At 40.5% G+C, this 15,444-nt stretch overlaps 1 protein-coding gene across 1 annotated transcript; it reads right to left on the bottom strand.

Moving 5' to 3' along the window:
- Window positions 1–1,599: 1,599 nt before the first annotated feature.
- On the bottom strand, window positions 1,600–15,150 carry actr2b (actin related protein 2b). Its single transcript, XM_084948035.1, has 9 exons — window positions 15,012–15,150; window positions 12,756–12,866; window positions 10,901–11,116; window positions 10,607–10,679; window positions 9,834–9,970; window positions 9,300–9,449; window positions 7,222–7,367; window positions 6,622–6,754; window positions 1,600–3,269 (listed from the first exon to the last, which is right to left on the bottom strand). Exons 1-9 carry the CDS (start codon window positions 15,057–15,059, stop codon window positions 3,099–3,101), a joined length of 1,185 nt encoding a protein of 394 aa, XP_084804161.1. The 5' UTR covers window positions 15,060–15,150; the 3' UTR covers window positions 1,600–3,098.
- Window positions 15,151–15,444: the final 294 nt, after the last annotated feature.

Here is a 15,444-nt window from a genome sequence, read left to right on the forward strand (position 1 = left end):
TAATAGCTAACAGAAGAAGTTTGATGTAAGGAACCTAACACACAAACATCGTTATAAATCACTTTTCATGAAAAGAGAAAGGGTGATTTCACGAGGAGACCCAGAGGATTCCAAAAAATCTCAAAGCCACAAGTTTTTCCCTATGACTTTGAAACTTCTAAAAACTTTTGCAACATATTTGATGAAAGAAAGCACAAAGAAAAACTGAGGCTAGTACAGCCTGTCTTATTCTCCTCAACATGTCTTCCAGGGGAGCTGCCTCCCTCCACAGGAGGAACATGTGATAGCCATCGAGGACGTCGAGCTGTTTCACTCAGGATGTCTCTGGAAAAGCATGTGGGCGATAATGATGGAGCAAGTGAGGGGAGGGGGAGGGAAAGAGAAAAGAGAAGAGAAAGAAGGTCCCTGAGGGCTTTTGGGGGCCTGCTAAGCAGCTCAACGGCTGCAAACAGCATCGCGGTCCACATGTGCAAGCATTTAAGATATCTGCTCGTGTAATGGGGTCAGCATGGCCCCTCTCTGGGTGCATGAGCACCGGCGCTCACTTCCCAGTGCAGTTTACAGGAATGGGTGGCCGTGGTCCCATGCCCAAAGACAGGCAGGATTTAACGTTTTTCCTTCCTTACCACAAAGATTTTGTTCAACAGTTAACTCGGGGAGTATTACCTTTGTAGCATTTTAACCTGTTCTGTTTTTGCATCAGGTCGAAAACTGCTTGATTCACTCAAACTGAACAGAGACGTTACAGATGTAAAGTTCGACGAGATAGTTGCTTCAGCATACTTTTTTGATTGCCTGAACATGAGATAAAGGCTGCTGAGAGGAAATGTCTCTCTACTCCCACCCTGTGGATAATGCTTTGACTAGAGAGAGTTTAGAGAGAATGTTTGGGCAGCAAAACTATAGGAAAACAAGTATTAAAGAAGAATTATTTTTATTAGTCTTAAATTGCTAAACAAAGTTTATTCAGAAGCTGTTTGGGGGAACTTGAGTGCACCATTTAAAATGTGTGAAGTTCATGTTTTCATGTGGCGGATTTTTAACTCCTTTTTCCTCATTTCATACCGAATACATATTCTGAAGTGACAGAAAATAAATTAAAAAAAAAAACAAAAAAAAAAAAAAACACAATGAAATGCTCCAAACTACTTTTGCAAACATCCTTACGTGATGCCCTTTGTGCTCTGATGGGGAGGAAATTTCAAACGGCGCTCCTGAGGTAATAGTTCAGGGTTAAGAGGGAAGTGGCAAGAGTCGAGGGATTAAAATGGAACAAGGCCGGAAGAGTCTGGGTGCGATCTTTATTTCAGGCACGGAAAGAGAGCCTCTTCCTCTGGTGGCGCCAGTCCTCTGCCGCTGTTCCATTTCCTCTTCCTCCTTCGGGTCTGTGAGCAGAGGTCTCGTCCTCTTCTGTGGATGAGCCTCCTGTCATTGTACTTAATCAACCCATTTAATCTGCCCCCTACTTGCAAATATACATTTCAAAAGATAAATATTTACAAATCAATGGTCAGGATTTCTTATTCCGAGCCATAAATTTGTGAAACAGAAGCTTCATGTGCCAAAAAAAAAAAAAAGAAGGAACCTGTCACACAAACATCCTTATAAATCACTTTTCTTTATTTAAATCAGCGTTAGGCAGTTATGCTATGAACAACACAGGAAAGTAAAAACAAAAAACTGTGACAAAAAGAAAGACATTAAAACATGAGATCCAGTTAACATTAACTGCACTTGGCACTGGATAGACGTTCATGGAAAGAGGAGAAAAAAAAAATATACACATTTATCGTAATCAAAATAGAAGTGCCTCCAGTAATCATTAAGTCGACCGTTGGGAATGAAAGTCTGGAGAACTTAAATAAGCCGTATAATATACTGTTTTAATTTCCCAGCTTTGCGATGCTCCAGGTGTCCAAATTTAAACAGATCTCATCCTAAAACCTGCCACTGCCTCCGTGCTTTGGTGGATCTGGAGGAATACGATGAGTGAGGTACTATAGCGTCGATACAGTTTGAAATATTGCTATAACTGCTCACACCCATTCATTCAACTTCTGATTTATAACCAGAGAGGAGGCAGAGGCCAAGCTGTCTGACGAGGAAAAAAAAATAAAAATACTAACCCTCCCCACACCCCATCACTGTGTCACCACCAACGAACCCCTAAAGTACCGTCACACACTTGATGTCAAGCTCAGGGGCTTTTAGTTTGTGTATTTGTCCCTTTATAAATCAACCATTAATTCTTCATAAAATAAGAAAACAAAACACATGGAGGACCTTCTGTTACTACAATACACTCCATTTACAATGGTAGCAGTGCACAGCAACAAAAAAGTCAATGAAAAAAAAAAGAGTCAAATTTAAAGATGGAAATCAAACTCATACATCCAACAAAAAAGGGAAAAAAGCAAAAACAAAGTAATCCCTCTCCCAGAAAAGAAAAGTCATGATATCATTTATAAAAACCGACATAAAAATGTGATCAGTTCTCGCTCACCCGGAAAAGATGCTCAAAGCGGCCCGTGGCTGTTTGTGGTGGACCCTGATTGTGACGTTACAGACGCTTACAAGTTGCTTAGAAACTTTGCATCATTTTATCTCCTCTACAGGTTTAACAAGGGAGGAAACTAAGCTTTCTGCTGAGGCTGGTCGGTTTACCCGACAAGTGTTAATTCACAACAAGCCTAATCTGCAGGTAAATATGCTGCATTGACAGCTCTTAACCTTCTCCCACCAGCACTCAGCAAGAATCAGTGGAAATCTGCAAAGATGGAATTGGTTTCTTGGGGCTTGCGAGGAAAAGTGTGAACCAATCCCAAACCAGGAGAGAAGAGAGAGAGGCAGAGAGGCAGAGTGGAGAGAGAGAGGAGAGAGCGGGAAGGTGATGGCTGGATTCCCTGCGGTGTTTGAAGGGAATCAACGGCCGAAACAGAGAGGAACAGGGATAAATAGATATATACTCTGCGATGTGGGCAAGGGGTGGAAATGTGTGTGCATGTCGTGTATGTGTGCGTTTGTGTGTATATTCATGTGTGTGTGTGTGTGTGTGTGTGTATTATTATGTCGTGTGGGTGTTCTGTCCGTCCAGTGCTTTATCTGACGGTCACTCCAAGTTTTTCCAGCACACGGACTCCTTTCTCCTGGTACTCCTCCCGGGTCAGCCAGAAGTTGTCCTTGTCCTTCATGATGTCGGCCAGCACGGCTCCACCCAGGAACACCATGTGCTTTCGCCTGGGAGGATCCTCAATCCGGATCTTAAATTTCTACAGGAAAAGAAACACAGAGGAGAATGATGAGTTGCCAATACTGCTCAAAGTTCCCAAAAGTCTACATGTTTTTCTAATCAATGTCAAGGAGATTTATATCAAAATTCGAGTGGTCTAAATCAGATAGAAACTAACTTGATACAAGCTTAAGACCAGAAGATAATTAGGTATAATTATGATAATACTTTTTACTTAACTGTCAGTTCTTCCTATGAATTCATGGCTACCCAACTCTTGACACAATGAGCTCCTTGGCTTCAGATGGCGTGAGCTCTCTTAATAAAAATAGTTTAACCACAGTCCGCTGTCGAAGCAGCCTCATGTTAAGTTTATACACATACACCGCCTCCAGACAGCCGGCAAGGCAAGCAAGCAAAAAAAAAAAAAAAAAAAAAGACAAGCATTTTTTGCTGATTTCCACAGATGTCCACTTTTTAACATTGAGAAAGAACAACTGGAGTTGAGCTACTGAAAATATTTCATGTGGTTCAGGCAACAGGAGCTGCTTAAGTTAGAGACTACAGGAGGCAGGACACATGACGTCCTCTTGCTAGCATTAAATGCACTTAAATATTAGTTGAGCTTTTTGCACACTGGCGTGATCTGATATCTGACAGGGACTCTGTACTGGAGAACTGGCAGGATAAGGACTAGCTAATACGTGACCAGCATGGTGGTGGATAATTGCACTCTCACATGCACCTTGGCCAGAAAAGTATTAAACAGGCCAAGACTTTCCTCAAGACCTAGCGGGATTTTTTCAAATAAATTAAAAAAAAACAAAAAACAAAAACAAAACAAACACCAAGTGTTTGAAGGAGTTTCTATCGAAAACATGCTGAATTCAATTTTTTACAGTCAAAACCAACAGCAAACTTGAGAACTGCGCTATAGTAGGATTGGACAGCTTGGTTTAGCCAGGTGTAACTAACATGTTTTTTTTTGTGACATTTAAAATATAAAACACATTTAAATGTGTTTAAACCTTCAGAGGAGCTTCCGCTTGCAAAAAACCACAAGAATAAATTGAGGGAAAAGGAATCGGATCAACCCGTGTTCACTCGCAAGTTTACTGTTAACAAATAACAGTAATGTGAATTTGAAGCGCTAGCTTGCAGGGCACCTCTGTAGTCCGTCACATACATACATGTGATTAATAACAGAGGTAGATTTTTTTTTTAATGAGCAAAAACTGTTATGACCTATGAGACATTAGGAAACATTTGGAGCCAGTATGTGACCAGTCAAATTTACAGTGCCTGTCACACAACTGGGAGGCTCTTCATTTCAAGGCTCTTGACAGGTGACTGGATGAGGCCTCTGTCTATCACAGGCTAACACAACAGTGAGGTTCAGGAACTGAAAATCCCATTTATATTCTCCATAGGGATTTGATTATGAGCCATAATGTTATAATCATCTAAAGTAGTTTTACTATGAGCTACACTGTGAAATGATGGTTTCTACTCCTGCACAAACCACAAATCTACAACATATCAACCTTGTTTTAACAAAAATAAAGAAGTAGTGAATAACTGAAACGGCAACATCTATGATTAAAGGAGGTCACTGTTGTCATGGAAATGTTAGTGTGAAACTGTAGAAAGGCATTAAACAACACCATTATTTATTATAGAAACATTTTAGTACCTCGTTCGTGTTTTTACATTTCTTATTTGGTATATGGATTAAAGAATTCAAAACAAGGCTACACGGCTACACGGCTACAGAGAGAGCACAAACAAAGAATAACCTGGAGACTGTACACCTGTACACCACTACAACACGTAGACTTTTACTGCAGCTAAAACACACAGCTGCCACAAGAAGCTGACTGGTCCGACCAACAAATGCTAAGCTTTTAGTCTAATAAAATGGATCCTCTTATGATCATGATCGTGTGAGAATCTGCACTTGTCTCAGGAGTTTTCCAGCTCCTGAGGGAAATATAGGAAGAAAGCTGCCTGCATGGAATTGATGCGACTGAGAGCTCAGAGAGACGCAAAACCAATAAACTTTCTATCATAAGACCAAAACAATCAGGTGACAGGCAGTAAAATGCTGCTTTAAGACCCAGCAGGAATCACAGAGTGAGCTGATAACTCTGTGGTTTTATCATGACAACTGAGACCTTGCAAATTACAGAGTCATCTGATCAATTGATAATCAAAAACACAGACCAATGCTGCTTTAAAGCGACCTCATGACAGCTGTGGTCAGATTCACACGCAGTCCAATTTGTGTTTTCAGCACAGAAAAATGATAACACAAACATCTCCTTCAGCACAATCTACTTCTGTGTGGCATGTTTAAACACTCATATTTTCACCAAATAGGGCAAAGGATGCTGCTTCTGTTTGTTGCTCACGTGACTGGCTGTCTAAACGTACTAACAAACTTGTAAAGGTGCAAGCTACACAAGGAGGTGGTGTATTTGCCATATTCTGGCAGGAAAACAAGTGCTAGCAAGACTAACTGTGGTTTAGTTAACGCTAGAGTTGAAACTGACATTCAGCAAAGCAGTTTCTTTCTAGCAAAAAACTCAACAGCATCTTTTTAGTTCTGAAGAGTTTTCATAAAGGGAAAAAAACCTATAATTGGATTCCCACACTAACTTTGCAGACTTCAATTCAAAAAAAAAAAATGAGACAATCTGGGAAAATTGGGGTCGATTGCAGTTGCAGGCAGAAAAGTAAAGCACATAATGATATGTTCTTTAAACCTATGAGTCATCTGCTGAGCTTTGTTTATAAAATACTTTTGTTTAAAATCATCTGTGTCTTTGGGATACTGACATGAAAAGGTAGAAATATTTTACCAAAACAAATATTTGTCACTATGAAGTTAACTGCACGCTTGTTTAAATTAAATGAGCATCTGGGCTCTGGCACTACCTTGTGGTAGTTTGTCTACACTGCACTAAAAAATTCATAAAGCCAGTCTTGTGCTTGAAACGGCAAGGTTCAGACATGATAACTGCATGCAGTTTAAGTTCAAGGTGTGTGAAAACACAGCGAGATGTCATTTACATCCTTGAGAAACATGTTCCCTGTGCTTGCTTCTGGCACTTCAATGCTCTCTAACATGTGGGAAAAACCGTACTGAAGATCTTTAACAAATTGTGAGAATCGGGGGAAATGCTTTACTTCAAACCAGAGGCCAGATGCAGACTTCTATGTTCCTTTCTATAACTAGAGCACTCTTTAAAAATCACACTGGATAGATCTAATGAGCTAAAATGAATGTCCCAGTTTTTCAAAGTGACAATCATGCTGTGAATCATATTTGAGCAGTTTTTGCTCACAGTCAGTAGTACATGTCACTTTATAGGAGAGGGCTGGTTTCTCACCGAAAGCTTGTCCACATCTCCCTTGAGCACACGCTCCAGGTACAGCTGCTTGAGCTCCCTCTCCAGCCGAGATGGCAGGCCGGGGTACATGGTAGATCCGCCTGAGAGAACGATGTGTTTGTAGAACTCAGGCCTGATGACAGGAAGGCAGAAAAGGGTGAGAGCAGAAAAAGGCACATTTTCTCATTTTAAGTCAGCAAATGCTGGAAAATGTACTTTCCAAACAGATCTTCAGTGACTTCAAGAGAGTAAAAATAAATTATTGAACTTAAGCAGCAAGGGATCAGTCATACTTAGTTGACTTGCAAGTGTTTACATTTTTTCCCCTTGTTCCATTCTTTTAAAGACTCGTGATCAATTTTCAAACTTTCCATACTGAACTCTAGACTTCACAAAATATTTAGTTTTAAGTCTAAAAGCCTCCATTGCTTAAGCGAAAGCTGTGATCAGCTGACATTGCCATTTGACATCCATCTATCTATTGCTTGCCAAAACGTCTGCCTCTGCTGAAACTTCCTAATGCTGTGGAAACACTGAGTCGCCCTCAGGAAAGCTTTTTATTGATAGTGGAGTATACATGTGCCCTTTTGTTGGCCTCACCTGGTGTCTATGTCAGCTGCTTGTATGGTGTTGAAGAGTAGCTCGGCCACTCCAACGCCCTCCACGTTGATGAGGTGGGGCTGGAACAGAGCCTCAGGGGCCTCAAACCGCTCTCCTCCCACCTTGATCACACGGCCATCTGGCAGCTGGAGTTGTGTGGGAGGGATGAGAAAAAAAAAGCAAAGAGGGGGAGAAAAAAAAAAAACATGACACTAATGAAGCGGTAAGATTTAATGTACAAGAGTGCCCAAGGGTGTGAAACTCTACAGTGAGAATCATGATTGATACTGAAAGGAAGGTTTAACTTCTCAAAAGAAAAGAAAATCCTCCCAGACTGGTGACACTGTACAGCAAGTTAGAGCACGGAGAGTGCTGGCCTCAAACTGACTATAGTGAATGCATGTGACTATAAAAAGGCTTCATTCAGCCAAGGGCAGTGGGAGGAAACAGAGCCTAGCCACTGCCGCAAAGTGGCTGCACAGGAAATGATGTAACGCGCAATTCAGGACCTTTCGGCCACAGGTACATTGCCCTCCTTGTTTCGGCACACAAAACCATACTTACACATACATGTTCACGCACCTATTCACCTACACGCACACAGTCGCCTACACTAACCCAAACACACATGGTCAGAGCGCACTGAGACACAACATGTGCTCGGAAAGGCGTGCAGTAACACAGACACCAGGACTAACGTTTGGATTCTGTGGTTCTCTCTGCAGGGAAATGGACCTCGGAAAGAAAAGCAAGGCTGACGGAGGAGCACTGCACCCCCATATGTCTGAGTCTCAGAGAAAACTGTTAGTCAGTAGCACTGTCCTGTACCAAAGCTGCCAACTGCACCAACAGTGGGCATGTGGTAGTCTACTTAGCTCAGTGCTGAAACAGATTTAGTTACCCCATTAGTTTTGATTATTTCAAAATACTGCCACTTTTGAATAACAAATCCTTTGGGAGGGATTCTGTCTGCACCGATGCTATTTTAGGCAGAAATATGAAACTTGTGCACATGTGGAGTGCGTAAAAAGAACTCATTTTAAAGGAAAAAAGTAAACAAAACAAAAAAAAAAAATAACAAAAACGTCCAACCCCTCAGGGCTGGAAATTTGCTGCCTTGTAAAAACATTCAACCTAAATAAAATAGATGTTTAATATGCCAAAAATATATATTTCAGAATTTCAATTGGTTTTTGCACATTTGTACCTGTGATGGGTAGGGCTGCTTGGTTACCGTGACAATTATTTAATAAATATAATACTCAAGGTTTGGAAAAATTATGGATTTAAACTTGTTTTTTTGATGAAAAAAATAATTACAATTTTTTTTTAATATTTAGTTTTTATTTAAAGCTTCTTTTGACTGCTCCCTTATTCACAAGGTGTCATGACAGGATATATCTGCATATTTGATTTGGCACAGACTTTTACCCCGGACACCCTCCCAGCAATTTTTGCCTCTTCTGAGTCTTGAACTGGAGACCTTTTGTGCGTTAGACAAATGTGTTAACCACTACAAAACAGAACCAGATTTTATTCATTTGTTTAATATCATCATTGCAATTTGTAATTTTAGTGTTTGTTTTCACGGGTTGTGTGTTTTTGGGAGTGGAGTCGAAGTCTTGTTGTTTAAATGTGCTGGATAAATGAAAGTGATATGACTCACAGAGCCAAAATTGGAATAAAAATTTAAAAAGATTCAATGCACAGAGCTGCTGACTCGTATACTTGAGTTAATGACTATTAATGTATGTAGATTTTTGTTATCATTATTTTACTTACATTTGATGATACATTTGTTATATAAAGCTCGGCTTCTTGAGTGACTAATGCACACAATGCCCATGTGAGGGCAGCAATCAGTTTTAACGCCCTTTTTATGCAAGCTGCAGTGTTTTGATAACGCTTTCCAAAACGGCACACCCTAAAATCTTTTATTGGCGTTCATAAGGCAACTGTACCGACCAGCTTGGGATTAACATCAAACATGTGGATCAGTTCTCTCACAATGTCACACCAAATGTAACTGCATTTGTCAGTGACTTATTACTGTTAAGAATAAACATGCGAGTGTCTACCGTGTATGATTCCACCAGCACGGTGGTCTCGAGCGCCAACTTCTGCTCCTGTTCGATGTTGTAGCCTACATAGCACAACTTCTCCTTCATCATGCGCACCGTCTCAAAGTCTGCAGAGTGGTTGAAGGCATAACCCCTCAACAGTAACAACTGCACATGGAGAATGAGAAAGAGGTCAGGGAATAGGGAAGGAAAAGCAGAATAAAATGAGACGCTTTGGCTTACTTAATGTAATCTCCTAATATATCAAGTTGCACTGGAGGAGCTTTTCTAAATTAAGATCTTCCCATTTAGTTGCAAACAAAGAATCTGATGACATATGCAAGACTTCACACAAAAAAAAGACTAAACTGTGACATATTTTTATATGCTGCAAAACATATTCAAACTTGTGCATTCAGCAGCACATTTTGGAAGTCGGATGTTAGAATGGAGTTCTCACAGAACCTGCTATTTAAAGATTAATCTAAGAATATTTTGCCAAATCTCCACCTCACGTAGAAACACTTTGATGACATTATTCAAACTGGATACCTTGATGAGGTAGCGGGTGATGTCCCTGCCTGCGATGTCCAGACGTCTTGTCAGGTGGGGCAGACTGAAGCCCTCATACACAGGACAAATGTGCGTGACACCATCACCCGAGTCCACCACCACACCAGTGAGAAGGCCTGAAACACAAACACACTCAACAGTTAATAACCTGCAATTCTATCAAGCAAGTAGAATTTTATCCAGAGTGTGCTTGCAGCTGCTGATTACTGCTGGCTGGGTAAACACGCAATAACACAGCTAATGTAACAGTTACCTACTTATAACTGCTCAGTAGCAGTTATAAGTAGGTAATTGCTTATTTAAAAAAAAAAATCTGATAAAAATAGTAGAATACTAGACAGACGTCACGCAAAGCTGTGTTTGCACAACATATCAGCTGATGTCAGAAGTACTGATAAATGTTTTGGCACAAATATGATTGTGTTGGTCTGTAAGAACAAACATTTTGACCAAGAAGTGTTTGTGTGGTAGCTAAATACTGCTACACAAAAACCTCCACAACTAACTTTAACAGCGGTCTTGTTTCTAAGTTTAATGACGTAAATAGTAATCAAGCAAATAGTACAATACGTTTTATAACTGTCCGCTTGAAGGGCCTATAATTGCACTTTAGGGCTAAAATTAATTTCTAGATGAGGCAGTTTAAGGAAGCAGAAGAACAAATCTAAAATGTCTGTGACATGAAAGCTGTGTTATGCAACAGAAAAAGGTTAGTGTCCGTTTTGACTAAACATGTATGTAAAGGCCTCTACCTTGGGCATACAGTGTCAGCACAGCCTGAATAGCAATGTAGACTCCTGCAAACTGGTAGGTCTCAAACATCACCTGTGGTAGAGGACAGGAAGTACAACTGTTGAGAAACTTGACACACTACAGCAGGCAACGTGGGTGCAAAATTATTTCTGTAGCGTAATGCAGAAGTAGCACACAATGAAGTCATTTCACGGAGGATTAACCAAACTGCAACTTCTGCTATGCTTTAAAAATCAATTTCCCCCCGAAAGGCTGCAAGATGCTGCCTCTGATAATGACAATTTTAATGTTACCTCGATGATTTTCTCACGGTTCTTAGTGGGGTTCATGGGGGGCTCGGTCAGCAGAATCTTGCAGTTGCGGGAGTCGATGTTGAGCTTCTCTGGGCCAAAGGTGTAGTCCCACAAGTGCTTCATGTCATCCCAGTTCCTGACAATGCCGTTCTCCATTGGATAATTGACCTCAAGCATGGAGCGCAGCTCACTAGCCTCATCCCCCACCATCAGGTCCTGCAGGAAATTTAACAGAGATAAATATTTAAAAATAGGGCAGCAGAGCCCTCAGGATTGTGGAGCCCACTGTGGAACAATCAGAGTCACTGGGCAAAAGGATGCGTATATAGCCTCGGTCTGGAAATTAAACTCAGTCATCTCATTTGCCTACTTGCCACCTGAAAACTTCTGTCATCTGACAACAAAAGCGTTCATGTAGCACTTTGACTTAAAACGCAATTACCCACCATGCACAACAAGGCATCATTTTCCATGCATATACACCTGGAAACACTTTCCTTTAGCTACAGTACACCACTCGTTTAAGCCACATTCAACTATCTGCATGCAAGGCACCCCGGCAAAATGTAAACAACTGTTGGGTTAGAGCTCAGTGTTAGCCACACAGTCAAGCATCTCACGTTCCACTTGGAGACATCAAAAGCCTACTGAAGGCAGCCATTTTATGGGTTCATCCTGTGCTCTTTGGCATTAATGAGTACCAGTCACAGGCATCGCCTCCATGTGGTGTCATTAAAGAAAAAAGAAAGAAAGAAGGGGGGAAAAAAGGAAAGAAAAACAGATGTGTTTCCATCTCCACCACAGCTGTCTGCCATGCATCCTCAAGTATGGGCACTTCCTCTACACTTAGAATAAAGAATAATTATTTTTCATATTGGACATTAATCAATTAAAATATGCTGACTGCTTCAAAATGGCTGGGAAAATAGATACATATGATACATACAGATACAGAAAAATCTGTCCTTTGGCACACATTGCTCTGGGTGACATTTTAAGTTGTTTTCAACTAAAAACTGCTTCAGGATTGGTGGGAGGGTAGCTGTCAGGATGCAGCAGGAGATCAGAGACTTTGACAGTGGAACCGGTCCAAAATCTCTTTTAGCACTCCATCGATAACAGCTGGCCTATGATTCACTGCAGCTATTTCTGCTAACACTCTCAGCCTGGAGAAAAAAAACTGCTGTGGATTGGCCTTACCAGCCAGCAATACCCAGCTTAGCACCCAAAATCAAAAGGTAATGAGGATGTACAAAAATGGGATCAGAATGAGTGATGAAAAAATAAATTCATGAAACACACTGGACAAAACAAAAGAAAAACTCAATCAAACAAGAGGCTTAATTTTTAATTTCATTACATGACTCAGCTCTCTATAGCAAGCAAGAATCAGAAGCACACACCAACCTAAACTTACCATTTTCTGGACATTCTACTTCACCAGGAGAGGAACAAAACATGGAGGAAGAGGAGGCAGATATATAAAAAAAAATGAACAAACAAAAGTGGAAAGGACAAGGAGAAAGGTAGAGATAGGCACCATGCCAAAATAATGTGAAGCTGTCAAGACATTTACACCGCTGCTGTCTTGCCTGCTAAAATAAAAGGACCTGCTAGTTTTGATGTGGGCTGGTGTTCAAAGCATTTTTCAGAGATTCATTAGGGTGCCAACTCTTACAACAGTCTATCTTGACTGTCTATTACTTTGACACTGTGCTTATATAAGAGACTGACTTTATTCTGTAATGTATATTTCACATCTTGATTTTTTTTCTCTCCTGTTTTCAACTTATATTTTTGTCCGATGACCCATTTCCTTGAGGGGAAAAAATGCATAAGGAGGAACAGTCTGTACCTTGATCTCAATGTTTCCCACTTTGGCTGTAGAACGAATGATGGGTCTCCCAACAAGTGCAGGGAAAATGTGCTCTGGGAAGTTGGAGCCTGCATAGCCGCACTTGACAAACTACAATAGAGAGACAAAAAGGGAAGAAAACCAGAGCACAGAGGAAGTGATTAGAAAATACTGATGAGAAATTCTAGAACAGAGCTTAAAAACATCACTATCATCCTATTGATAACAAAGACCCCAATTACCATTCAGAATGAGCATGTTTGATGACGATGCACGTTTCATGTACTGCATGTCTAAATGTGGTCAGTTCCTGTATTTGTAGACTGATAGAAAACCTCAAGTATACAAGATGTTTTATATCTGTGCCTAATTTCCTTTTTAATGCAAAAAACAAACAAAGATATTTAACATTAATATTCTGTATCTGTGCTTTTCACATTTATACATTGAAAACCCCTCTGTGTTATTACCAACAAATAAAATATTATTAGAACCATTTGTAAAAATCAATTTTGTGAGAGCTACAAAGACTATCATTTACACCAAATGGAGATATAGACAATTTGCTGTTCTTTGTGCTCAGCTAGAATAGTTGCACGAGCTCAGATAACCAAAGACCAGGAAAAGATAGCATCAGGGGTGCACTGGTGTACGATTACCTCTAAAATATCAGCCGCAAATACCGTTACAGGAAGTTGTTTTAGCTCTAATTAAAATATTTTCCTGTTTTCTGATTCTACGCACCCTTTTTTGCACCGATTTAATTTGCTTTGAACCAACTATTAAAACATTTTCTGCATCAATACACAGCACAAAATGTAACCAAGTAACAAGGGATGCAGACTGCAAACATGCAATTTGGAAACCGTTATGGTAAAATTCATTGAAAGACTATCAAGAGTAAACTAAACAATAAATAGTCTAAACTTTTTTCTGCATGCGAAAAAGAAAAGTAAAGAAAAGAAAAGAAACCGCATTTGCATTGGACTGTGAAAAAGCATGCAACAACGCTCTTAACAAATCTGCTAGTGACATATACGGCTGTGGTTCAGACTCGTCTCACTTCCTCTTGACTTCTCAGTTCAACTCTGACACAGGGCTGTTTATTCCCCGTTTCACAGAAAGCTCTTGAAAGACTCACAACTCAAAAGAGCCTTATTAGTCAGTAACATGCTGAGCCAACATCCTCTTTGACTGCTGACGTTTAGACAAGGAAGCCTGCACACCCCAAAAGAAACAGTGCTACCTGTGTGTGCGCAAGAAGCAATTTAGAAGCATAAACAAAGCTCAGTAAAGTTTATATTAAATGCTTGATGGCGCACAAGCTGAGTATTTTATTAAGAGCGAGTACAGCTACAAGGAAATACAGCAGTATATCATTCATGTTGATAATTACTATTGGGGACGAAAAGACCACAAAAATGTATCTGATGTAGTGCAAATATGAGCAGCTTTTTGGATGGTGGTTACTTTCCTTTGTGGTGGGGGCTCTTTCGCAATGTTTCATTTTACACACCCATAACTTCCGAGTGTTTAGCCCCCAATTTTAATCAATAATCACATGTAAACACACAGCCGACGTGCAGATCCAAAGATACGTGCAGAAATACACCTGCTGAGGTCTTTCCGGACTCCTTACTAATGGATGCTTGGGTTAAATTTTTAATGAGGGAAGTTAGTGTAAGCTGCGGAATGAGAAAACGTAAAGGTGGTTCCTCAATTCACCTGACACGGCCTAGCTAGCATTACACCTAGCCGACATTGAGTGAAAAAACATGTAGCTCCGGTCCTTGGAAAGCAAACCCCGACTACAGCATGGAAAGAATGAATCTGCAAATTCCGTGTGGTTTGCCGAACAAATCGCTGAAATGACTGACGCAGCTGCCAGACAGCAGAAACCAGACAGCCAGCTGTTAAAAGCTAACTAGAAAGGCTAGCTCGGTTAGCTTACTAACCGGTGGTTGCACCTAGGACGTTAACTATTAATTAAGGGAGTTATGCAGGAGGGAGCAATACAACTAGAGATTTTAATTAAATTTTATCCGTGCATTTCCATCCAATCTGCGGGCCGTTTCCGCATCAGGACTGGATGAATGAAAATTAGCAGGCTAACTGGCTAGCTACACACCCAGTTAACGCTAGCTAGCTTGGACGGTGACAGACCCACTTCCTGTTTCAGCAAATCAGTCGACATAACGGCTCCTTTTAGAGCAAGACTCGAGCTGGTAACACGCCGAGCTAAAACGGTAAGCTTACCCCGGTCCCATTGTCGCAGACCACCACTTTCCTTCCCTGGCTGTCCATTATGTAAAAGCCCAGTTGCTGCTGAACCTCCCTCAACTTTCTTCGGCAAAGCCGGAAGGAAGACACACCAACCCGGCCGAAAGGAGGAAGGGAAGGGTGCTCATCCGGTGTGTTCAAATGACATACATTCTCTTCTTCATCTTTGAATTCGTCCCGTAAAACCCGTTTTATTTATTTATTTCAAATTTTATTTTATTTTTTTTTAAATATATATCATCAACCTACATACAGTTAAAGAAGGACGGGAAAAACACAATCACACAAATAATTTCTGTGTGTCATAAACCATCTACATATTGTGCACGCGCGAAGTTGTGGTTAGAAGTTTACGTACTGCATAGCATACTTCTTTAATGACTTAAAAAAAACAATAATTAGATGCACA

Source organism: Perissodus microlepis, chromosome 13 (genome assembly GCF_051167445.1).
Source record: "Perissodus microlepis isolate ML-2025 ecotype Zambia chromosome 13, ASM5116744v1, whole genome shotgun sequence".
Taxonomy (NCBI): Eukaryota; Metazoa; Chordata; class Actinopteri; order Cichliformes; family Cichlidae; genus Perissodus; species Perissodus microlepis.

Coding starts and splice junctions, on each gene's coding strand:
- actr2b (XM_084948035.1), bottom strand. CDS start 15,059: ATGGACAGCCAGGGAAGGAAAGTGGTGGTCTGCGACAATGGGACCGGG. Junction 9,971..10,606: donor GCTGACACTGTATGCCCAAG/GTAGAGGCCTTT, acceptor TTTGTGTTTCAG/GCCTTCTCACTGGTGTGGTG. Junction 9,450..9,833: donor TCACCCGCTACCTCATCAAG/GTATCCAGTTTG, acceptor CTCCATGTGCAG/TTGTTACTGTTGAGGGGTTA.